This window comes from Bos indicus, chromosome X (assembly GCF_029378745.1).
Source record: "Bos indicus isolate NIAB-ARS_2022 breed Sahiwal x Tharparkar chromosome X, NIAB-ARS_B.indTharparkar_mat_pri_1.0, whole genome shotgun sequence".
In the NCBI taxonomy this organism is placed as follows: Eukaryota; Metazoa; Chordata; class Mammalia; order Artiodactyla; family Bovidae; genus Bos; species Bos indicus.
This window is the reverse complement of record NC_091789.1, coordinates 91,412,646-91,437,353: the sequence shown is the minus strand read 5'-3', so window position 1 is coordinate 91,437,353 and position 24,708 is coordinate 91,412,646. Positions and strand designations below refer to the sequence as shown.

Sequence of the window (24,708 nt, the reverse complement as noted above, 5' to 3'; positions counted from 1 at the left end):
TTGTGAGCAATGAACAACTAGAAACAAAAAATTTAAATAATAATGATACTTATGATAGCTCCAGAAAATGAAATACTTGGATATAAATCTAACAAAACATGTATAAGATTTGTATGCTGTAAACTACAAAATGGTGATGAAACAAGTCAGACAAGATTAAATAATTGGAAAGACATGTCATGTTCATGGATTGGAAGAATCAAAATAGTAAAAATGCCATTTCTCTTCAAATTGTTCTACAGATTTAAAGCAATTTCAATTAAAATTGCTCCAGGATTTTTCTGTAGATATAGTCAAGTTGATTCTAAAATTTATATGGAAGGCCAAAGGAACTAAAAGAGCTAAAGCAATTTTGAAAAAAAAAAAAAAAGGAAGTTGAGAAATCACAGTATTCAATTTTAAGGCTAATTTATAGTGACAGAAATCAGATCAGTGGTTTCCTGGGAATGGGGGCAGGCATACAGAAGGAAAGACACAAGGGACACAGGGAAGGTCTTGGAGTAGTGGATAGATTCATTATCTTATTTGAGGTGTTGGTTCCATGAATACACACACACACACACACACACACACACACATGTCAAACTTATCAAACTGTACACTTTAAATATGTAATATGTGTAGGTCAATTATAACTCAATAAAGCTATTTTTTCAAAAAAGTATTCTTTCCAAAGTGATACATTACTTTTACATCTACATCTAGGTGGCAGTTGGAACCATGCATTTTGACAAAATGTTTGATTCTTATCTTCTAGCAATGTTTTAGTTTGTAAAATAACATATAGGAAGAGTAATATGAAGATAGGCTGGCTTTGCAGCATTTAAAACATTTTTCTGCAGCATTTTTTATATGATTATGATGAAAATAAAAAGGAACATAATCACAATAAGTCATTGCCAGACTACTATTTATTAGTGTTTTGAAGCTTTAGGTATAGTAAGTATGGAATGCAGAGTAAATAACAGATACAGTTTCTTCTCCCTCCCCCAACTCCACCAGCAATTTACAAAGAATGAAGAAGCTTCGTTGATAGTTAAACACCCCTATATTTCTATAGTACCTTTGCAGAAGGCCTTATAGTAGGTTATCAAGACCACCTGTCACCCCTTGTTAGAAATGCTCTACCTTTTAAAAATTGTAAATAAAAATTTAATCCTGTTAATGTCATTGCTTCATGTTTTTGGTAACTAGATGGAAATTTTAGCTCCAGAATTTTCTAATTGTCTTCTACATTTCCTCCACTAGGAAGAGGATGTCACTCATCCTGTGTAAGGATAGGGAGGAATTCCTTTGACTCCTAGGCCAGTTATCTGTTAAAAAAAGAAAAGAGAGAAACTCTGATACAATGTAATTCACAAGTATTCTCCAAAAGCATTTTTATGATTCACAATAGTATATTTAGCCAACTATTATCCTTCTTTTATTTCCTATAATAAAAAAGAATTATTTGATTAGGTATTTATGGTCCAATCAATTATTCACATGATAATAATTCAACTAGCAACCATTTACAACTAGGATTGAAAACTGAATTATTACTATCTTCTTCCCATCTGTTTAGCAAGGGATTTCTACATTCCTTTTCAACTCAAGAGGTCTATAATTTTTACCAGTGTTTATTTCACTGCCAAAAAGTTAAGAACCTGAAAATATTCTTGTAACATCAAAGCAATCAACTAATCTTATCAGTGTGTTTTAAACACTGATTTTCTAAGCTTATTCTACTGATTTATAGAATTTAGACAAACACTACTGAAGCAAAAAATATTTTAAAGTACTGTCCAAAGTAAGCTAAACACATTGTCCTGGACTTCAGATAACTTAAGGTCTGTGGTGGCGGTGGTTTAGTCTCTAAGTTGTGTCCAATTCTGTTGACCCCATGGACTGTAGCCCGCCAGACTCCTCTGTCCATGGGATTTCCTAGGCAAGAATACTGGAATAGGTTGCCATTTCCTTCTCCAGGGGATCTTTCCAACTCAGGGATCTAACAGGGATCTTGAACCCATGTCTCTTGCATTTCAGGCAGATTCTTTACCACTGAGCCACCAGGAAAGCCTAACTTAAAGTCTAGAAAATCTAAATAAAATGTTTTTAAATCTAGCATGATGAGCTTAAAATGCCAAGTAGAATTGTGTTTGGAAAGTACGAAAAAGCACTAATCACTGAGTTACCTAACTGAAAATCTCCCACCTCACCCTCAAAATATAAGAGATAGCCAGATCACCTTGAAAATTCCACCAGCCTCAGGTTGCTGCAGAAGACCCTTGGAGTCCAACCCATCCCGGGCACAGGTCACGTACATTTCAGAGTAATCCTTCCCTCCGAAGCAGCATGAGGTTGTTTTATCAACAGGCAACTTCACAGTTTGGAGTCTTTTCCCTAGATCACCAAATATTTCATTCAGTCTAGCTCTAGCAAATCTCCAACTACATAACCTTTTGGGACCCCTTGTGGAGCAATAAGAAAGGTCAAAGAAGATTTGAAGGTCAATTCTCCCAGGAGTTTCACCTACCTTCCTTGACAATTTCTTTTGAGAAAAAAGATATACCTCTACAGATAAAGGAGTTCTGACCATAACATTTTGGGCTTTATCTTTGGCCTTTATTTACAAAATCATCCAACTGAGACCTTTGAATGTATTTCTCTATAACTTCATTAGTAAGGAAGCTTCTCTGGCCCCTAGTGTCCGGTGTTTTCTAGACATTGTGGGAATTTATCATTTTGCTGTGGGCCTACCTGTCTCAGGATCCAAACGGATCACTCTTCCTCCATTGTAACAGGCCACCCAGAGCTTCCCCTCAACATCAATACACATTCCATCTGGGATTTGTTCTTCCTTCTCCAGCTTGTAAACACTTCTGCGGTTGGCTATGGTAAAAAAGAAAACAAACAAAAACAACACCAAACCACACTCACACATACACACACACACCCCAAAACCACAGGTCACTCACTAGTGAGCATCAAACAATGAGCAATCAAGTTGATTATAAATACTGATTACTTCCGCTTATCCAGGGTCTGACAAGTGGGTGCCACAGGCAGGATGATTCATGAGGATTCCTAACTCTAAAAAAGTTTAGAAACATGAGTGGGCATCCCTCAACGAAGGATTTTTCACTGCAGGATTTGAGGTGGATTTGCTCCCTTCAGTCTGCATACAGACACAGCTCTCTTAAGCTTTCAGAGGAGGAGAGAAAAAGGAAAGCAGAATTCTTAATAAAATACCAAAAGACCTTTTTGAGGCTTACCTGAACTGAAGCCCTGCCTGCCCACCTCAGATACACTTCAGTCTATGGTTAAACCTTTGCCGTTTTACTTCCAAAACTGCCTGTTTTGTGGAATTCCCTGGCTGTCCAGTGGTTAGGACTCCATGCTCTCACTGCCGAGGGCCTGGGTCCGATTTGCAAATAGTTCATGCACAAAAACTGGCAAGACGTGTAGGCTCTGTTTCGCCCGATTAAATGCTCCAAAATCACCTTATTGAAACTAAATATTAGAAGGGCTTGTTTCTGAAAAAAGGGGGTATTTTGAAACCAGCTGGCTGGCCTTAAAGAAAATCATAATATACAAAATAAAACAAACATCAAAATTCATAGGAACTTTACACTATACAATCCAAGTCATTACAGTAATCAGATTGAGGTATAATGGAAGGAATGTTGAAACCATGTGTAAGTAAAATGAGTAAAAACAGTCATGAAATAGGGCACTACATATTTCAAAGCAAAACACCTATGCTGGAAATTTTCTGCTTAAATCTGCATGAGACTCTTAGGATATTTTTCAAGTCATTTTTATGATTGGTTTTGCTCTTGTGGTCTGGCACCTTTCATGAAAGTTTCAAGCATGCCCTTTTAAATTCCTCCCAATAATTCCTTCCCTCCCAGCTTCCAACTATGGCTCATTTAGAGCCCAGTGGTAGAGTTGAACAATCTGTAACTACCTTTTTAATTTTTCCATTTTGAATGGTTGTTAATTTGTCTTTGAGTATTTTCCTTTAGTTAACTAAAGTACAAATAAGAAATATCAACCCCAAACTCTAATTTCCTGTTCTTTTGTCCCATTCGGCTGTATATTATTTGACTTTAAACACTGGCCGGCAGAACAGGATCCATTTTACAGTGAGCCTCTTTCTAGTGATGGTTGCAAGAAAAAAGATTGAGGACCTAGCCATCTTATGACAATTGTGGCCATACTTAGTTGAGAGCTAAAGCCATGAGAGCCATGGCTGAGACCCAGGGATTGAACCCAGGTCTCCTGCTGACAGCCATGGCTTGACTGGCAGCATAGTCAAGCCTGTGTAATCATTACAATATTGGAATTATAACATTGGGCAGTTCTTTGAAAAATAAGGACCTTTTCAAATGGATTAAGGGAGCAACAGCTGACTAGTCATAAGCACGTGAAAAAGATACCACGAAAAATAATGAAAAGGCACATACAGATCTTTCCCGTCTGCAGGTCATAGTCAAAGGCATCCACGGAGTAGGACAGGCTATCTATGTAATAGAAGATTTTGTGGTCCATAGACCAATCCAAACCATTGGAGATGTCCACCTGGTCAAAGTACTTTTCCACATGGTGGTCAGGAAAGAGGGAGTACAGGGACCCTTGGCGGCGCTCCAAAACTGCCGGAGCTGTTTCCTCAGCCATGGTACCTACAAAATCCAAAGAGCATGGAGCTCAGCCACACAGCATCCTCCCTGTGCACAGTGTCATCTCTCACCAGGGCTCCTTCCCCATGATGAAATCAAGGAAATGATGATACAGTCCCAATCTGGGTCCTATGCTTTTTTTTTTTTTAATGGCAACTACCTTGCTTGCCATGCTAATTAAAACTACCTGGAGAGGTTTTAGTTCAAGACATCTGCATCAACACATTTTCTCCCACTGAGCAAACTCTAGTATTAGTTGCTCAGTCATGTCCGACTCTTTGCGAACCCATGGACTGTAGCCCACCAGGCTCCTCCATCCATGGGATTTTCCAGGCAAGAATACTGGAGTGGGTTGCCATTTCCTCCTCTAGGGGATCTTCCCAACCCAGGGTCGAACCTGGGTCTTCTGTGTTGCCGACAGACTCTTTACTGTCTGAACCACCTAAGCAAACTCTAAGACCTGGCCAAAATACACAGCGTAGATTTTTGAGAACTCTGTGATGTAAGTCAGCTCAGAGAAGAACAGAGAATTTGAAGTATCACCTAACCAGCAGTGAGTTTTCAAGTTCTCCATTTTATCCTCCAGTGAGGGACTAAACACAGCACAGCACATGTCCTGGCCTGAACTCAACCCAGTCTGAAACGTGGAAGTGAGCGCTGTGGTGCAGGCAGAATGAGGTCCAAGAGAAACCTCCGAATCTGGCACAAGGAGCAGAAAACACTCCTGTGGCTCAGAGAGAGAGAGAGAGAGAGTGGAAGAAAACCCCCGCTTATATTCCACTCCCTTTTTTCCATTTTCTCATGCACCAGCCCCCAGGCAATTTTGCAGCTAGAGCAGCAAAGGGAGAGAGCCGTCAGCAACAGGAAACTACAGGAATCAAAGGTGCCGTTCCTCTCCATTTAGTGAAGCTTCAGGGACAAAAGGGCAGCTCAAATGCTGTTGCTTTCATGTTCTCTCTCTCTCTCTCTCTGCCTGCCACTTGGCCCTGGAGGCAGAATAATCATAGAAGTGGGTGGTTTCTGGCTGGAGGAATGAAAAGGAGAGCTCCAGGAAGCTGGAAAGTACTAGAAGCTAGTGAAGCGGGATGATGCTCAGGAATGCAGTCTCATAAAGTTGTTTGTGATCTGCTTGTCCATGCATGGATCTGATTCTAATTAGCATACTAAAAGACTTGGAGAATGGAGCTAATGGATAGAACTCTTCTTTCTAATTCTCAGAGTGACCACTGAGTGGCACACTTAATGCCACCTAATAGAAAGCAGGTTGGAACTGGTGGGTGCATGTGTGCTCAGTCACTTCAGTTGTGTCCGACTCATTGCAACCCTATGGACTGTAGCCCGCCCGGCTCCTCTGTCCGTGGGATTCTCCAGGCAAGAATACCAGAATGGGTTGCCATGCCTTCCTCCAAGGGGTTTGATTGATTTCCTCCTCCAAGGAACTGATGCTTTTGAACTGTGGTGTTGGAGTAGACTCTTGAGAGTCCCTTGGACTGTAGGGAGATCAAACCAGTCCATCCTAAAGGATATCAGTCCTGAATATTCATTGGAAGGACTGATGCTGAAGCTGAAACTCCAATACTTTGGCCACCTGATGTGAAGAATTGATTCATTGGAAAAGACCCTGATGCTGGGAAAGATTGAGGGCAGGAGGAGAAGGAGATTACAGAGGATGAGATGGTTGGATGGCATGACTGACTCAATGGACATGAGTTTGAGCAAGTTCCGGGAGATGATGAAGGACAGGGAAGCCTGGAATGCTGCAGTCCATGGGGTTGCAAAGAGTTGGACACAACTGAGTGACTGAACTATGAACTGCCTCCAAGGGATCTTCCGGACCTAGGGATTGAACTCGAGTCTCTTAAGTCTCCTGCATTGGCAGGAGGGTTTTTTACCACTTGCGCCAACCTAGGAAGCCCTTTGAGAAGCTGAGTAAACCTCAACAGGATCAGTCCAAAGGAACCTATACTTAGACACATCGTAATCAAATTTCCAAAAACTTAGGTTAAATAGAAATCCTTAAGATTAATAAAAGAAAAATGACATACTACATATAGGAGAATGATGATTTCAATGACTGTTGATTTTTCATGAGAAACTGGAGGTCAGAAGGAAGTGATACATATTTAATTTGTCAACCTAGGTAGGATTCTATATTAAGTGAAAATACCCTTGAAGAATAGAGGAGAAATAAAGACATTCTCATGTGAAGTAAAACTAAGAGAATTCATAGCCAGCAGACTTGTTCTAAAAGAATTGCTAAAGGAAGTTCTTCAGATAGAAAGGAAATATTGAAAGAAAAAATACCAAAAGTAATATCAGGAATGAAGAAAGAGCTATAGAAATAGTAAATGTGAGACACGTGTACCCCAATGTTCATCGCAGCATTGTTTATAATAGCCAGGACATGGAAGCAACCTAGATGTCCATCAGAAGATGAATGGATAAGAAAGCTGTGGTACATATACACAATGGAGTACTACTCAGCCATTAAAAAGAATACATTTGAATCAGTTCTAATGAGGTGGATGAAACTGGAGCCTATTATACGGAGTGAAGTAAGCCAGAAAGAAAAACACCAATACAGTATACTAATGCATATATATGGAATTTAGAAAGATGGTAGTGATAACCCTGTATGCAAGACAGCTAAAGAGACACAGATGTATAGAACAGTCTTTTGGACTATGTGGGAAAGGGAGAGGGTGGGATGATTTGGGGGAATGGCATTGAAACATGTATAATATCATATAAGAAACGAATCGCCAGTCCAGGTTTGATACAGGATCCTTGGGGCTGGTGCACTGGGATGACCCAGAGGGATGGTATGGGGAGGGAGGTGGGAGGGGGGTTCAGGATGGGGAACACATGTATGCCCGTGGTGGATTCATGTTGATGTGTGGCAGAACCAATACAATATTGTAAAGTAATTAGCCTCCAATTAAAATAAGTAAATTTAAATTAAAAAAAAGAAATAGTAAATGTATGAGTAAATATAATAGAAAGCAAAAATTACATTTTTCTGATGGGATTTTTAATCTATGTATATAAAGACAACTATAACATAAGTGGGTGATTATCAACTGAAGTGGTAAAATATTGGTTCTAGATAGACTGAAAAATTAACTATATATTTGCAACCCTTTCAGGAGCCCTTAAAAAATTACACGGAAAGATATGATGAAAATCATAATAAATAAATTGAATTCTATAAAATACTCAAATAACCCAAAAGAAGGCAGGAAAAGGGAAACAGAATAACAAAAAAATACAGCAGGAAAGAAGAGAAAATAACAAAATGGTAGCTCTAAGTCAAAGTGTGTGCTTGTGTACTTAGTCGCTCAGCTGTGTCTGACTCTTTTGTGACCCCATGGACTGTAGCCTGCCAGGCTCCTCTGTCCATGGGATTCTCCAAGCACGAATACTGGAGTGGGTTGCCATTTCCAACTCCAGGTGATTTCCTCACCCAGGGATTGAACCTGCATCTCTTGCATCTCCAGCATCGGCAGGCAGGTTCTTTACCACTAGTGTCACTTGGGAAGCCCAAGATACATACTATGCAAATATTAACTTAAAAAACTGCAGAGGCTATGTTAATATCAGATAAGATATACTTAGAGCAAAGGAAGTTACCAGGGATAAATAGGAGTACTATATATTGTGAAAATGGTCACTTTACTAAGCCGACATAATAATCCTAAATGTTCATGCGCTTAACAACAGAGCTTTAAAATATACAAAGGAAAAGACAGAACTGAAGGGAGAAACAAATCCGTAAATCTGGCTGGAGATGTTGGCATCCCTTTCTCAATAATAAATCCATGTAGATAGAAAATCAGCAAAGAAATAGAAGAACTGAACACCATCATCCAACTGGACCTAAGTGACATTTATAGAGAACACTCCATTAACTCAAGTGCCCATGGACAATGCACTTAGATTTGAGTGTGATCTCTGGGGACAGAGTAGAATTTCACATAATGTAGAAACTGGAAAGCTCATTTATTGTGACATACTCCATCTGAAAGAAGAGTGACTTAGAGCAAAATGGACTGAAACTGGGAAGCCTGAATAGGAAGCTGGACAGGGTAAATCCTTCCTCCCTATTTTCTTGCTATAAGACAACTGGGCTTGTTTCGTTACTATTCAACTGCGCTCCCTCCCCAACTCATCTCTTTCTCCCACTACTTGCCTCACAGAAAGAGATGTCTGTAACATGAAAGGGGATCCCCCACTGCTTGGAAAGGGCTCTTCTTTAGTGGGAAACAACAACCTGGAGCCCTGGGTTATGCATCACTGTCTAGTAGTGAGACCCGACAGGTGAGAACATGGGTGTTGGGACACCTTCAGGGTACTACCCACCACTAAGAGACCCCATCCAGATTATCAGATGAGCTCACCCTTTTCTGGGCCAGGGACAGCTCTCAACACCTGTCGAAAGCTATGAACTCTCTGTAGAAAAAAGGTCTTCGATGCTATTGACAGATGCACACGACCAGTGTGTATACTCACACTGATGCCTACAACTTTATGTGGTCTCCAGAAGGCAAAGGTTAAGGACTGGGGACTGGGGACTCCAGGCTAAGAAATCAGGCCTCTGAGGACATTATAATTTTGTCTCACCAAATTCCACAGAGCTGTACACTTATAGCTAAGAGGGAGAGAGAAAATCAATTTCAACAGGAGGCAGGGTATCTGATCATATTTCTTCATCCCACAGTACTGGCTGAAGGGCTTCCAATGGACTATTAGCTTTAATCTTTCAACCTGTCTTGGACTAAATCTATGGTTGTATAAAGTCCAGGTAGATGGGAAACTATTCACACCACCTGCTCAGATCTTACCTCCCTTCAATGTTGAAAGTGAATGAAGCCAGACAGCATGGCTGATGATGTGAGGGGCTGAGTGGGGAGTGGAAACAGCAGGCATTTAGAATCAATTTTGGCTAATTATTGGGCTTCCCTAGTAACTTAGACATAAAGAATCTGCCTGCAATGCAGGAGACCTGGGTTCAATCCCTGGGTCGGGAAGATCTCCTGGAAGAGGAAATAGCTACCCACTCTAGTATTCTTTCCTGGAGAATCCCATGGATGGAGGAGCCTGGTGGGCTACAGTTCAGGGGTTTGCAAGGAGTCTGACACAACTGAGCATCTAACACTTGGTTAACTATAGGGTTGTTATGTTGGGATGAAAATGAGAACTAAATATGAAATGCATTATTAACTTCAACACAGACTTAAAATTCATTTTAAGCTGTGTATAAGTCATTCTGCAGCCATCTTCTTAAAGATGGCTTCAAGCACAAATCATCAAGTAATGTAAAACCTAAGGGAGAAATTTTGATGAGGACCAGGATATTTGCTTGGACTTAAAATGTCTCCTCATGTTGTAGCCAGTCTCTAGGATGGCCCTGAATGATCCCTGACTCCCATTATTCACACCCTTGTCTAGTCCCCTCCATAATTATGTGGCCAATAGCACCTGGCAGAAGTGATGCTATGTTATTTCTGAGATTGCTTATAATAGGACTGTAGCTTCCATCTTGGGTGTTTTCCCTCTTTTTCTCTCTCCCTCCCTCCCTCTCATCACCAGATCTAGGGAAGCCAGGTCCTGAGCAATCTTATGGAGAGGCCCATGTAGTAAGAAATTGAAACCTCTTGCCAACTGCCATGTGAGTGAGCTTTGAAGCAGATCCTCCAGACCCCTTTAGAGACTCTAGCCTCCTCCAAAGCTATAGACCCAAACAACAACTTGACTGCAATTTCATGACATAGCCTTGAACCATCCAGCTAAGCCAGACTCAGGTTTTTGACCTTCAGAAGATAATAGATGTTTGTTATTTTAATGACTAAATTTCAGGGTAATTTGTTACACGGTAATATATCACTAACAAACCCTACAAGCTGCTTATAAATCTCAATTAAAAATAGTAACTATGCAGTAGAGAAATCTAAGACCTCAACTGGGTGATCAAAACTAATATCACTGATGGGGGGCAGATGTTACCCAGATGGGAACCCTGAGAAGGACAGAACTATGCAGTGATTCCAGCCATGAATGTATATATAGCATCAATCTAATCACAAGGAAGCATTAGACAAATGCAACAACATGAGGAATGTTCTATAAAAAAAAGAGGAGAGTTGGGTAGGACTGTAGTCTTCAAAAATGGCAATGTCATAAAAAAAAGAAAGGCTATGTTCTGTTCTAGATGAAAAAAGATGAAAGAGAAATGACAACTAAATGCAGTACATAATCCTAGACTGGATTCTGTACTAGAAGGAAAAATACTACTCTTAAAAACATTTTTATATAAAATGTTTATATAAACTACATAAATACTATATTATATAATTATATATTTTAATATATATAAATATACCATACACTTTATACAATATATTATATATTTAATAATAAACTATATTATACATAAATAATATATATGTAAAAAGGCTGGTGAATTTGGTGAATTGATAAAACTGGAATGTAGGCAGTGCATCAGATAAAATTGTTGTATAATGTTAAACTTCTTTGAATTGATTACTGTACTGTGGTTATATAAGAATATGTCATTTTTTTCTTGGGAAATTCACAGGGAAATATTTTAGAAGTAAAGATACATGATATATACAACTTACTTTCAAATGATCCTGGAGAAAAATGTTTATATGTACTAAGAACAGACAGAACAAAATGCTGTTAATAGGTGAGTCTAGGTAAGGGCTATCAGAGAAGGCAATGGCACCCCACTCCAATACTCTTGCCTGGAAAATCCCATGGACGGAGGAGCCTGGTAGGCTGCAGTCCATGGGGTTGCTACGAGTCAGATACGACTGAGCAACTTCACTTTCACTTTTCACTTTCATGCATTGGAGAAGGTAATGGCAACCCACTCCAGTGTTCTTGCCTTGAGAATCCCAGGGACAGGGGAGCCTGGTGGGCTGCCGTCTATGGGGTCCCACAGAGTTGGACACGACTGAAGTGACTTAGCAGCAGCAGCAGCAGGTAAAGGCTATATGGGTGTTGTTTGTGTTGTTCTTACTTTTTTTCCCGTAAATTTGAAATTATTTCCAATTTAAACAGCAATCACAGTTTGCTGCTGCTGCTGCTGCTAAGTTGCTTCAGTTGTGTCCAACTCTGTGCGACCCCATAGACGGCAGCACACCAGGCTCCCGTCCCTGGGATTCTCCAGGCAAGAACACTGGAGTGGGTTGCCATTTCCTTCTCCAATGCATGAGAGTGAAAAGTGAAAGTGAAGTCGCTCAGTCGTGTCCGACTCTGTGCGACCCCATCCACAGCAGCCCACCAGGCTCCTCTGTCCATGAGATTTTCCAGGCAATAACCTTGTCTTAAAACTTACAAAATACCATACAAATTTAGGTTGCCTCAGACAGCAATTGAAAGAAATATCTATGAAGTTTTTCTCATGGGATTTTTTTTTTTTTTTTTGGATACAAGTGACTTAAGTAATAAGAAAAGAAGAACCCAAGACCCATTATGGATACTTCTTTTACCACTGCAGCTGTGAGACTTTTATAAGTCATATTCTTCTGTTTTTTTTAAAGTCACTCAGTCATGTCTGACTCTGCTACCCCATGGACTGTAACCCTCCAGTCCCTTTTGTCCATGGGATTTCCCAGGCAAGAATACTGGAGTGGGTCGCCATGCCCTCCTCCAGATCTTCTCAACCCAGGGATCGAACCCTCAATCTCTTGTATCTCCTGCTTTGGTAGGGGGATTCTTTACCACTAAGCCACCTGGGAAGCTCCAAATCTCAGTAAGTAGGTGCTAAAAATAAACCATACCAGCAAAGTATCTCCCAGCGGGATCCACCTTCCCGTCATTGAATCGATTGTTTTTCTTCTCTTTATCTACTGTGGCCAAGACAACTGCTGACTGATCTTCCCAGTTCAAAGCACAGAACTTTGTTCCAACTGTGGCAACATAGTCTCCCGACTGGCGAAGGGCCACAGAGCTGACAGGGGCATCTGCAGAGGCAAAAGCAGCAGTCAGAAGGTAGCCAGCAGTCACACTGCAGCCATCACACTACCCCGCATCTCTAGGTGTGTGCAGCTCTTTGACAATAGGAGTGCTCCCTCCTTTCTGTTGAACAGTGAAGGCTACATAACCGAGTATATTCGTTGAGCATGAACTCTGTGTGCTGTTCTGCGCAGCAGGGATGGAAAGATGGATGAAATCCAGCTTCCAGCCTAGTGGGTGAAGCAGAGAAGTCAAACCACAGCAGTCACCATACACTGGGGCAGGCACCAAAGCAAGTTCAGAGGAGAGGTTCCTAAGGATGTGTGATAAGTGTGTGTGTGTGTGTGTACCAGGACAGTTGATACAGAAGTGATACTCAATTTGCCTGATCTTCAGGAAATTCAGAGACAAAAATTGTGTTTTGTTCTAGCAACAGGGTTTTGCACCATCTCTCTCTCCAAAAAAGGGCTTGTCTTGTTTTTCTTTTTAATTAGGACTTATCTTTTTTTAAGGGACATATTTTGTATACTTTTAACTGAAATTTTCTTTTCAAATCCTTTTTGGTAGTTAAGCATAGTGAAAAAAAAAAAAGAAATGTAGATGCAGTGATTTAAAACTCACATTGTCCTTATAGTACTCTATTTTGTATATTTAAATTTTAGGTTTCCTGGGTTTAACATTTTTCCATGGAAACTTTTTTTTTTTTTTTTTAAGTGGATAGATTGATTACTGTGGTGTGCTCAAGGGAAACAAAATGACAGAATTTACGGTGAAAACATTTTGCAAGCAGCTATTCTGTACAAGACGGTGCTTGGGAGCAGCTGGGTGTTTGGGAAAGGCTCTTAGCTAAAAGCCCTGCAAAGAAGTGGATTCCAGCTGTGAATTGTCCCAGGAAATGTGTGTGTGCCTGCTCAGTCATGTCCGACTCTTTGTGACTCCATGGACTGTAGCCCGCCAGGCTCCTCTGTCCACGGGATTCTCCAGGAAAGAATACTGGACTGGTTTGCCATTTCCTCTGCCAGGGGATCTTCCCAACTCAGGGATCGAACCTGCGTCTCTTAACATCTTCTGCATTGGCAGGTGGATTCTTTACCACCAGGTGGCGCTAGCGGATGCTTTACCATCTGGTGGTGCTAGCGGATTCTTTACCACCTGGTGGCGCTAGTGGTAAAGAATCTGCCTGCTAATGCAGGAGATGCAAGAGACTCGGGTTTGATCACTATGTTGGGAAGATCCAACATAGGGATGTTGGCGGAGGTAATGGCAAGTCACTCCAGTATTCTTGCCTGGAGAATCCCATGGACAGAGGAACCTGGCAGGCTACAGTCCATGGGGTCACCAAGAGTTGGGCACGACTGAGCACTCGCACACACATTCCACCTGGGAAGACTCTCAGGGAATGTGCAGGACACTATTAGGAGCGTCACATCCTCATCAGGGATCCCAACCTGTGGCCTGTGCTGTATTCTGTGCTTAGTCGCTCAGTCTGCTCAGTCCCAACCCAGGAATCAAACCGGGGTCTCCCGCATTGAGGGTGGATTCTTTATCAGTTGAGCTACCCGGTTAGCGTTTAAGCCCTTCGGAGGGTTTGAGTTTTTGTCTTTGTTTTGCAGATTAGGGGTAGGAATATATCCCTGGGCTTCCCTGATAGCTCAGTTGGTAAAGAATCCGCCTGCAATGCAGGAGACTCTGTTCAATTCCTGGGTTGGGAAGATCCGCTGGAGAAGGGATAGCCTACCCACTTCAGGATTCTTGGGCTTCACTTGTGGCTCAGCTGGTAAAGAATCCACCTGCAATGCAGGAGACCTGGCTTCGATCCCTGGGTTGGGAAGATCCCCTGGAGAAGGGAAAGGCTACCCTCTCCAATATTCTGGCCTGGAAAATTCCATGGACTGTATAGTCCATGGGGTTGCAAAGAGTCGGACACAACTGAGTGACTTTCACAATTCACATAAATCCTTAATATGTGCACCCTAGGAAAGGGAGACTAGAGAAGGTCGTGGGTCCCTCCCCCGACTCTGATCATAGCAGGTCATAGTCATTTTTGCCTTTAGCCACAGTCATGTCCCTGAGTGTATTAAAAGCTGTTCCCTCTCATTAAAAAGGAAAAAAGTCCCCAGTTTTGAATTGAGAGAGTGTCCTAAGGTCACAGGACCCTGGTATCTCTTTCCCACCAGCACAATAAGGAAAAGAAACTTATTACTTCTGAAGCCCATACCCTTGGGCCATAGAAGGTGATAAACCCCTCCTTGGGAAATCACAGGGCCATTAACAGGCACTTGAAACTCTCTTGTGAATCCCATTTAGAACAAGGAACAGATGGGGAGGGAGGTGGGAGGGGGGTTCAGGATTGGGAACACATGTACACCTGTGGCAGATTCGTGTTGATATATGGCAAAACCAATATAATATTGTCAAGTAATTAGCCTCTAATTAAAATAAATAAATTTAAATTAAAAAAATAAAAATAAAACCTTAAAAAAAAAACAAAAACGAACAGAAAGTCCCCGTTTATGCTAAGTCCAAAAGCTCTTCTTTGCACATTCAAAGAGAGGATATATCTGTTGTTTATTTGTTTGCAAACTAAGGCTTTGGACTGACCCAAGGTAGATAACCTTTGCTGTGCCACAAACCGGGTCTCCAACTTTCAATGCTGGTGTTTGAAGGTATTAAGGAAAGAGCCTACTTTCTTGGACTGTGACTCACCATCCCAAACAAGACCGGGAATGTGGCACAGCACCCACAGGGGAAGAAGAAAGTATCGACTCTCCAGATTTTACTCTTGGGTCAAAGTGGGGGATCCAGATAATACAATAGTTTTCAAGCATAAGCTTTAACAATCAAGTCCCAGAGGAAAAACACACTAAGTGACCGCCCCTCCCCAGGGAAGATCTGCTGTCTGGGCAGATCCAGGCCCATCCTTCATCCTTACCCAAGGTCACTCGCTGCACTTGCTTGCTGAGAGAATCCCACCGGCAAACCTTTTTGGCAGGAATATCTACGAAGAGCAGAGAGTTGGACGCCTCCTCCCACACTGGAGACTCACCACAGTGGCAGTTCTCCCGCAAAACACACTCAATCTTAATGGAAGACATTGTCATGGGGGAGACCTACTGAAGGCAACAGAGATATGTTATCACATAGAGCAAATTCAGCAAAACACCTGACTTAAGACCCTGGTAAGATCCCAGTAGAGGCTGCTTTTAAAATCGGAACTGGAAAGGCTGGACACACTTTCTCCAGGTAAGAATAAAATATGCAATGTGGCAGGAGGAAATGCATAAAAAAGAAAAAAGAAGCCATAACACAAGACGTCTTCAATCAACTTACCAGTGTTTTTTTTCAAAGTTTCTGTAAAAAAGAGAACAAAAACAACACTCCAACATCCACACCTTGGCTCTAGCTGACCCCCAGAGAGAGCTGGCTAGTTGGACTAGGCAAGGCTGCTTTTATGCCAGCACCCAAGCCCCCAAGGCTGGTCAGGGGGCGGACAGTTCCCTCATTGGGCGTCTGAAGGTCACCTTCTTCTCTGCCCTTCAGATCCGCCCACGGTGTCGATTGCCTTCTCTCACTGCCCAAAGGCCAATCTTCCTTCTCTGCATTTTTAGAAATGCACTAAATACACTAAATTAGAACTAACATCCATTTTCTTTTTTTAAAATTGAAATACAGTTGACTTACAATGTTGTGTTAATTACTGCTGTACAAAAAAGTGATTGTTATACATATATATGTACATTCTTTTTTTTAATATATTATTTTCCATTATGGTTAATCTTAGGATATTGAATACAGTTCTCTGTGCTGTACAGTAGGGCCTTGTCTATCTATTCTATATATAAAAACTTACATCTGCTAACTCCAATGTCCCACTTCATCCCTCCTCCAAACCGTCCCCCTTGGTAACCACCAGTCTTTTCTCTATAACATTCATTTTCAAATTCAGACACCGGAAAAGGGGGAGAAAAGAACCTCTCTGGGATACCCTTGTAGGAAATGACAGGCCCTTAGCTAGGCCCTTAGCTATTCCTTGCTATCTAGGAAGGCACCCTGCCAGTTTGGCAAGGATTCTTGAACTCCACAGGCAGGAACATTCTATGCTGGGACTTTTAGGCCAGAGGCTGTGACTGGTGAACTGGTAGAAGAAAAAGAAAAATTATTGGAAAAGAAAAAAATCCTTACTTAAGCAACTCATGTGGGAGAGGAAAGACAACTTTCCAGAGCCTTCTCTCTTTCCCAAACTCTGTCCTAATGATAATCAAAATTGCCTGCATCTTTATCCTTTTTCCTGACAGCTATCTGATTTGAAGTCAGTGGTTCCACACACAGATGGGCAAATTAATGACAGGGAAAAAAAAAGAAAAGTAATCTTTGGTTTAATATTTCCATCTATAAACAGTTTTTTTTTTTTTTTTTTTTTTAAAGAAACATACAGCTCAAATCGTTCTCACATACGGCCTGCCAGCACCGTAGCATCTCACTGGTTGTTCAAAATTGGCAGAGGTTCCAAAGGCCTTCCTGCTATCAATTTGAGATAAGGCCCAAGATCAGACGCGGGACTTTTGCAATCGCAACTTTCAGCCCCATGCTCCGTGGCGCAAGCTGGGTGATGCCAATGACCCCTTTCCGCTCAGGCTTCGGAGAGCAGGGTGTGAGAGGAGGCCATGGCCGTGAATGGGTGGCCCGCCCAGCGGGGACACGACGTCATATGGCCGCGCTGCGCGAGGCCATCTGTGCGGGCGAGGGGGCCTCGCCCCCGCGCACCCGCTGGCGGCGCGGCTGCGGCCTCGCGTGACCGCGGGAACGCTGAAGGTTGCGCCTGCCTAGTCCCCAGCCCCCGTCGGCCCCGTGGGGTGCGCAAGGGGCGCGGGGGTCTTCTTCCCCCGCTATCGGTCTTCTTCCCCCGCGATCGGTCTTCTCCCGGCCGCGCGGGTTTGTGGGTGGGGGCGGCTGTTGCCAGATGGTACCGCTCCAGGGAGGGGACCGGGAGGCCGGCCCGACCCGGGGAACTCACCAGGCTGATGACTAGCAGGAGGCTGGAGGTCAGGTGGACAGTCGCCTGGCCGGGGCTGCGGTTGGGGGTGGGGATCGGCTCCCTCCACGCCGTCCTCTACTCTTCGGCTGCAAGAATCTGGCAGAGCCGCCGGGGGCAGGGAGGTGGGGCAAAGGCTTGGGGCCCAGTGAACCCAAGCTTTGGAGTTTGGACGGATAGCTAAAGGTTATCTCTGACTTAACTGAAAAAAAGTTATTGAAATGCCTCGATGAGAGATTGGGTCGAGGGTCTGATTAAACACAAACAGGTTCAAAAGGAAAGTTCAAAGCGGTTAAACAAATCTTCAGTTTTCCTAGTGGAGAAGAGTCGGCAGGCTGGAGGCCAACTCTTGCAAAAACGGTGTTTTTTTTTGGTTGGGGAAGAGGAGAGGCTTTAGTTGATGTGAAGTGAAATAAGCCAGACAGAGAAAGACAGATACTGTGGGATCTCATTTATAGATGGAATCTAAAAAAATACAACAAACTAGTAACAAAAATAAGCAGACTCAGATACAGAGAACAAGCTAGTGGTTATCAGTGAGCAGAGGGAAGGGGAATGGGGTAAGAGACGGGGGTAGGGGATAAAGAGGCACAAACTATTATACTATATTTATATGTATAATAGTAGCTCAGAGGTTAAAGAGACCTGGGTTCCATCCCTGGGTTGGGAAGATCCCCTGGAGAAGGAAATGGCAATCCACTCCAGTATTCTTGCCTGGAGAATACCATGGATGGAGGAGCTTGGTAGGCTACAGTCCATGGGGTCGCAAAGAGTCCAACACGACTGAGCGACTTCACTTTCACAAACTTTTCATGTATAAAATAAATAAGATACAAAAAATAATGTACAGCACAGAATATAGCCAATATTTTATAATAGCTATAAGTGGAATATAACCTTTAAAAATTGTGAATCATTGTGCTGTATACCTCTCCAGATGTTGAGGTTCTCTTGTGTCTTCTTCCTATTCAGCAGCTTCCTCTAACTCCTCACTGCTGATGACTCCCCCACATATATCTCAGCTCAGATGCCTCCCCTAAACTACAGTCCTGTATCTCAAACCCTCTACTTAACAGCATCATTGAGCTGTCCAAAATCAAGCCCTTCCTCTGCACAAACCGCCTGGGCACTCTTGGTGACTGGGACCATGGTCCAACCAATGGTCTGTCTAAGAAACTCGGACACCTCACTAGACCTTGCTTGTTCCCTGCCTCAAGTCCAGTTAGTCACCAGGTCATAAATATTGTCCCTTCAGTGTCCTTCTAATTATGTTGGCACTGCCCTAGTTCATTCAGGCCTTCCCTGCTTCTTGCCCAAATTGTTGTCATCTTCTTGGAGATCCTGTCTCACACCTTTGGATCTGCTGCCAAGATGGCCTCCTAGACTGTGAGTCTAGTAGGGTATGGGAGCATCTTATTCACTTTCACCCTACCAGGTCCCATCACAGTCCTAACACATAAAACTTTTCAACTACATGCTTTTATTTATTTATTTTTTGATAGGGAAGGGGTAATTGTATTTTGACAAAGTTGCAGCCTTACAGAATAGTTACAGAAATAATATGAGGAATTCATGACTATCCTTCACCTAGATTCCCCAAGTATTAACAGTTTACCACATTTGCTTTATGCTTCTTTCATTTACATATATATATATATATATATATATGTATATATATATTTTTTTCTGAGCAGTTTTCTAAACAGTTTGAGAGTTAGTTATGGACATGATTTTCCTTTACCTAAATGTGGTGCACCTTTCCAGAAGACAAGGACATTCTCTTATATAACCACAGTACAATTATCAAGATCAGGTGATTTTTTTTGGGGGGGAGGTGCCACATGGCTCCTGGGAATCTTGACCAGGGATTGAATCTGAGCCCTCAGCAGCAGTGAAAATGCAGAGTCCTAACCACTGGAACACCAGAGAATTCCCAAGATCAGGCAATTAACATGGACATAGTATTATCTAGCTGAGTTACATCAGTTGTCCCATTGACATCCTCTCTAGCAAAAGAAAAAAAGTATTTAATTCCCAAATCCAGTCCAGGGTAAAGCATGGTGTTTAGTCATGTTTACTTTCCTTGAACCTAGAACAGCTTCTCAGCCATTTTTGTTTGTTTGTTTCATGACATTGATATTTTTGGAGTTCAAAATGTAGAATGTTCCTTAATTTGCGATCATTTAATTTTTCCTCAAGGTTAATTCAATTTATGTCTTTTTTGCAATACAACAAAAGTGATGCTGGATTTACCTCCATCTTAATATCTGGAGGTAAATGATTTTTTAACTTTGATCACAGTATGTGGTTACTGAATCTTCATAAAATACAATCTAATCCTACCACCCTTCAGTGGACCTAAAAGCATATAAGGCCCAGAAGACTTGATGGTAGTCCCTTCTTGACCTCAGTCATGATCTAGTTATATACTCTCTCTGCTTCTTGCCTTTGAACTTATTACTCTCTCTGACTAAAACATTATTTTCCTCCCACTAAATCCAACCCCTGCCTCTGTACTGGGCTAACTTCTACCTAAAATTCACCCTAGTTTCCCCTCTCCCAGGAAGCCTTCACTGACATCCCTGGCTCTGACATGTCACTTGTACAGCATCCTGTCTTTATGTTTTATTATGATATTCATCACACTGACAGAACTGTTTCTTTGTCTCTCTTGCTACATCATGAGCTCTTAGGGGGTAAGTCCTGGATCTTTTATTATGATGTAAGTCCTTTCATTCATTAATTTGTTCATCCAGTCATGCAAATCTGAGTTCATTGATTCCTTGTCATGAGGGAGAACATACATTCCACGGGATGTCTCAATAAGAAGGTGTTAGATTCTTTTATGGGGCTTCCCTGGTGGCTCAGAGGTTAAAGCGTCTGCCTGCAATATGGGAGACCCTGGTTCGAACCCTGGGTCGGGAAGATTCTTTTATGGGATGTGGCCTCATATAAGGCGATTTGTGGGGGAGATTCCAAGGATTGGAGGTTGTAGAAAGTGAGAGTGATTTTATGATTGGGTATATTAATTATTATCTAGAAAGGTGAGGTGAAGGGAGTGATTGACAAAGAAGCAGCACCCATTTATTTATATGAGCTAGGAGAGGATAATGTTTAGTCATTTTGGGAATTTGGACAATGTTTATTAGTCTAGTTTTGGTCTTGATCCATTAGTCACAGTGGCCTTGTCTGATGTTGGGAATCTGTGAAACTGGGCATGTTCAACAGGAGAGCACCTAGGCCTTGCTGTGAGTGCCAGGCCAGCTCCTGCATGTCAGGGGCTGCATGTCTTTCTTGCTCCTCCCTTTCATCGAAGGGCAGATGAGGTCAGGCCACAGGACATGAATCTATGTATTCTAGTCATCACCATTACTGAGATTTTGCTGATCTGGAGGTAGCACTGAGAAAGCTGGTGCAGAAGGACTTGGGCAAGTCTCTCTTGCTCCTTTTATTGCAGGATGAAGTGCTGAATCTTGTGATGTGACAAGGGCTGCTCAGTGGCATTTAGGGCTCTGGACAGGCTCTGCCCCAAAGCACCACAGGCAGTTACCAGAAACAAAATGATGATCATTCATCCTTGTAATAGACCCTGGACATAGGAGCCTAGGTGACCCAACCCAGGCCATGGAAACATGTCCTATGGTTCAGCTGGTCTATTGTAGAGAGCCTGGTGCCTTTTTCTTTTAGCGTCATCAGAAATTGTTCTATTGACCTGTAGTATTTATGTAGGTACATCAAGAGGTGTTTGCTAAAGGAGAACCCTTTCCTCTGCTAGCCAAGGAAATCAAGGGCTATAAGACTGCTAGTGACAATATGGCTAATAAATTTAGACATTTTTTTGGGGGGGGGTGGGGTGGGGGAGTCTTCTTGAGTAAAAGTTGTGTCATTTATGGCATCTGTTAAGATCAGAGACAGGTTTGGGGCCACCTTTTCACCACTGTGGGAACTGCAGCTCACAGAGAATGCATGAAGAGTCAGTTACCTTTCTGGGAGCTGTCCAGATTCTGCTTTTTCCCTTTACTTTTCATGAGAATTTGATCCATTGGAAGAGAGGTAGTTTTAAATATTTGAAAATCTCTAACAATTACCTCAATATATTGGATAAGTTAGTGTGTGGCGGGTGGGCGTAAGTCTGATGTCCACATAAGAAATGGTATTCTAATGGAGCACAGACCTTATTGGAAGTATAAGTATCATTTTGCATGAGTTAATTATATGTCCCTTAAAATGGGCGGATAATGTGAGTGGAAGTAAACAGTTCCCCAAAAGAACATCTCTGAAGAGAACAGGTATTTGTACCACCAGGGACTTCCCTGGCGGTCCAATGGTTAGAACGCCATGCTTCCACTGCAGGGGGCCTGGGTTTGATACCTGGTTGGGGAACTAAGATCCTGCAAGCCTTGTGGAGAGATTAAAAAAAAAAAGGGAAGCCTGGTGTGCTGCAGTCCATGGGGTCACAAAGAGTCGGACATGACTGAGCAACTGAACAGCAAGCCTCAGTAGAAGTATTTTGTTGATGTGAGGTCAGTTTTTTTTTTTAGTGGCCTTGATTCTTATTTTTCTTTATCTAGAATTCTATAGATTCTAACATTTATCAATTGATGCATCTTTTAAATAAACAACACCAGTCTTGCCCATTGATCAATTAAAATTTGACTTTCTCAGTTCTTAGTTCACAAGTTTATTATGAAAAACACTGCAGTGTTCTTGTGCAGTAACATCATTTTATAGGAGGGAGAAAAAAAAAAAAAAAAACTCCATTCAAAACAACTCACCAGGTTCTGACAGTAACAAAGAACAATATGAGGCCAAGATTTTAGAAGCGGAGATAAATCGAGCACAGACAAATCATACAGTTAAATTAAATGGTATCCCTAAAAATAAACAAAATGATTTCAAAACTCACAAATAGAAGGGAGGCTTTGGTACTTATTTTTAAAAATGTTCATTAAGCTCCAATGATTGCTGCTATTCTTATCTACAGTCATACTGAGTAAAGCTATAGCTAAATGGAAGTTAAATTGTATTCACAAGGTGTTAATGTTTACATCTTATTATCTGCAGTTTCTCAGAGAAAGCAAAGTAACTACAAACAGCGCTAGGACAGAAACTGGTTTCTTGACCAACAGTGTCGCTTCAGCATACAATGAATTGGTTCATTCTAAAGTGATCATGGCTGTTGATGACAGGTTCAGTTCAGCCTCTCAGTCGTGTCCAACTCTTTGTGACCCCATGGGCTGCAGCACACCAGGCTTCCCTGTCCTTCATCTCCTGGAGCTTGCTCAAACTCATGTCCATTGAATCAGTGATACGATCCAACCATCTCATCCTCTGTTGCCTCCTTCTTCTCCTGCCTTCAGTCTTTCCCAGCATCATGGTCTTTTCCAATGAGTTGGCTCTTTCCATCAGGTGGCCAAAGTATTGGAGCTTCAGCTTCAGCATCAGTCCTTCAGCTGAGTCCTTCATCAGTCCTTCCAAGAGGCTTTGTATTTTTATATGGCACATCTTTTTGGTCCATGTGAAAACAAGTTTTTTTGAGTGTTAACTGTTCTCTGACACTTGTGGAGTTGCTCTTCCCATATGACATGGGAAGAGCAAAACTGTACAAGTTTAAAACTTCATTACAGGAAGCAGTCTAGGGTACCATGAGTAACATGTGGCTCACTTCTGCAAGGTGCTGGGAGTATTTTCAAACTGCAAGAAAGAGTATTTTAGAATATCCATGATTGCAGCTTGGTTACCACAAGGATAACAGCAGTCTGGAGCACTGAAAATCATTACTCCATTTAGGTCATGGCACCAGTTATATTCCTCCATCACCAGCTGATGAGGTCTAGATGCCAACGTGAGGCCATCAACATGATTAAATGTCTCAGAAATATCTTGCCCCAAGGTGTAACCAGCTCCTCGAGGAGATATAACCCAACCTCCACCTTTCATCTGGATCTGACCACAGCAAGTCACACACTGGACCGTAATGGAGAACTTTTTGTAGACGATCGAGTGCTCTGATGTGATCCAGTGTATCTATGGCTGCTGAGTGGCCACCATGTTGACAGATCTGCCCATCCAGTAATAGGAAGTGATATCCTATCCAGTGATAGGAAGATAGTCAAAAAGATCTGTAAAATATTTCTAAACAGTTGCATTTCTGTAGTTTCTTAAACACTCATCATAGAAACCATGTACTTGTGTGATCTGTCTGCTCTCATGATTTCCCTGAAGAAAGGTGATACATTCATGGTAATGAACCTTAAGAGCTACAAGCAGATTAACTGTTTTCACTGAATGATATCCTCTGTCAAAATAATTGCCCATAAACAAGTAATTCGTATCTGGTGATGTGCCACCAATTCTAAACAATTCCATGAGATCCTGAAATTTCCCATGCACATCTCTACAGACGATGACTAGACATCGAACGACTTGCACATTGGATTCTTTTGTCAGGATTTCGTTAGCCTTCTCACGGAGGCTCTTGACCTGGGGCTGGGACAGCTGCTTGCACTTGTTCAGCTGCTTGGTCCACTGGTCAGCTCCTTGGTGAACACCTTCTCATCCATGATGCCACCCGCCCGAACCGTGCTCCTTCCAGGCCGCCACCCACACATGGGCCACAAGTACACGCCGTCGCCAGTTCCCAGGGTACTTGTGCAGGTACTGGCAGTTGCTTGGCGCTAGCACTGGCCCTCTAACTCGCCCCTCTGTGTTTGGCCACCAGCTGCTGCCCTCCTCCACTTGCTCTAGCTCCAGAGCTCTGCTCTCTCTAACTGCGGCTGCCTGTGGGGTGACGCCACGCCCAGCGTCAGGAGGTGGTGGGATGTGGAGGAGTAGAAGGGCCGGAACTGGAGCTGCAGAACTGGAGGTCAGTTATTATATGACCAAAGTTTGGGATTAATGATGTAAGGGAAACTTAAGAACCAGACAAGTGTGTTAGTGGCTCAGTTGTGTCCGACTCTTTGTGACCCATGGACTGTAGCCCACCAGGATCCTCTGTCCACGGGATTCTCCAGGCAAGAATACTGGAGTGGGTAG

The 24,708-nt window shown here is 42.3% G+C and overlaps 1 protein-coding gene and 1 pseudogene across 3 annotated transcripts; both read right to left on the bottom strand.

Annotated features, from left to right (window-relative positions):
- Positions 1-893: 893 nt before the first annotated feature.
- RGN (regucalcin) lies at positions 894-17,677 on the bottom strand. 3 transcript variants are annotated; one of them, XM_070784963.1, is made up of 7 exons: positions 17,656-17,677; positions 15,574-15,751; positions 12,467-12,649; positions 4,449-4,664; positions 2,740-2,871; positions 2,228-2,382; positions 894-1,313 (listed from the first exon to the last, which is right to left on the bottom strand). In XM_070784963.1, exons 2-7 carry the CDS (start codon positions 15,740-15,742, stop codon positions 1,263-1,265), a joined length of 906 nt encoding a protein of 301 aa, XP_070641064.1. In that variant the 5' UTR covers positions 15,743-15,751; positions 17,656-17,677; the 3' UTR covers positions 894-1,262. The 3 variants fall into 3 exon arrangements, with proteins under 3 accessions (XP_070641064.1, XP_070641062.1, XP_070641063.1); XM_070784961.1 differs by lacking the exon at positions 17,656-17,677 and adding an exon at positions 15,972-16,127 and having other exon boundaries at positions 15,574-15,754; XM_070784962.1 differs by lacking the exon at positions 17,656-17,677 and adding an exon at positions 15,972-16,106.
- Positions 17,678-23,294: 5,617 nt separating this feature from the next.
- Positions 23,295-24,236, bottom strand: LOC139180879 (serine/threonine-protein phosphatase 2A catalytic subunit alpha isoform pseudogene; annotated as a pseudogene).
- Between the last annotated feature and the right edge of the window lie 472 nt (positions 24,237-24,708).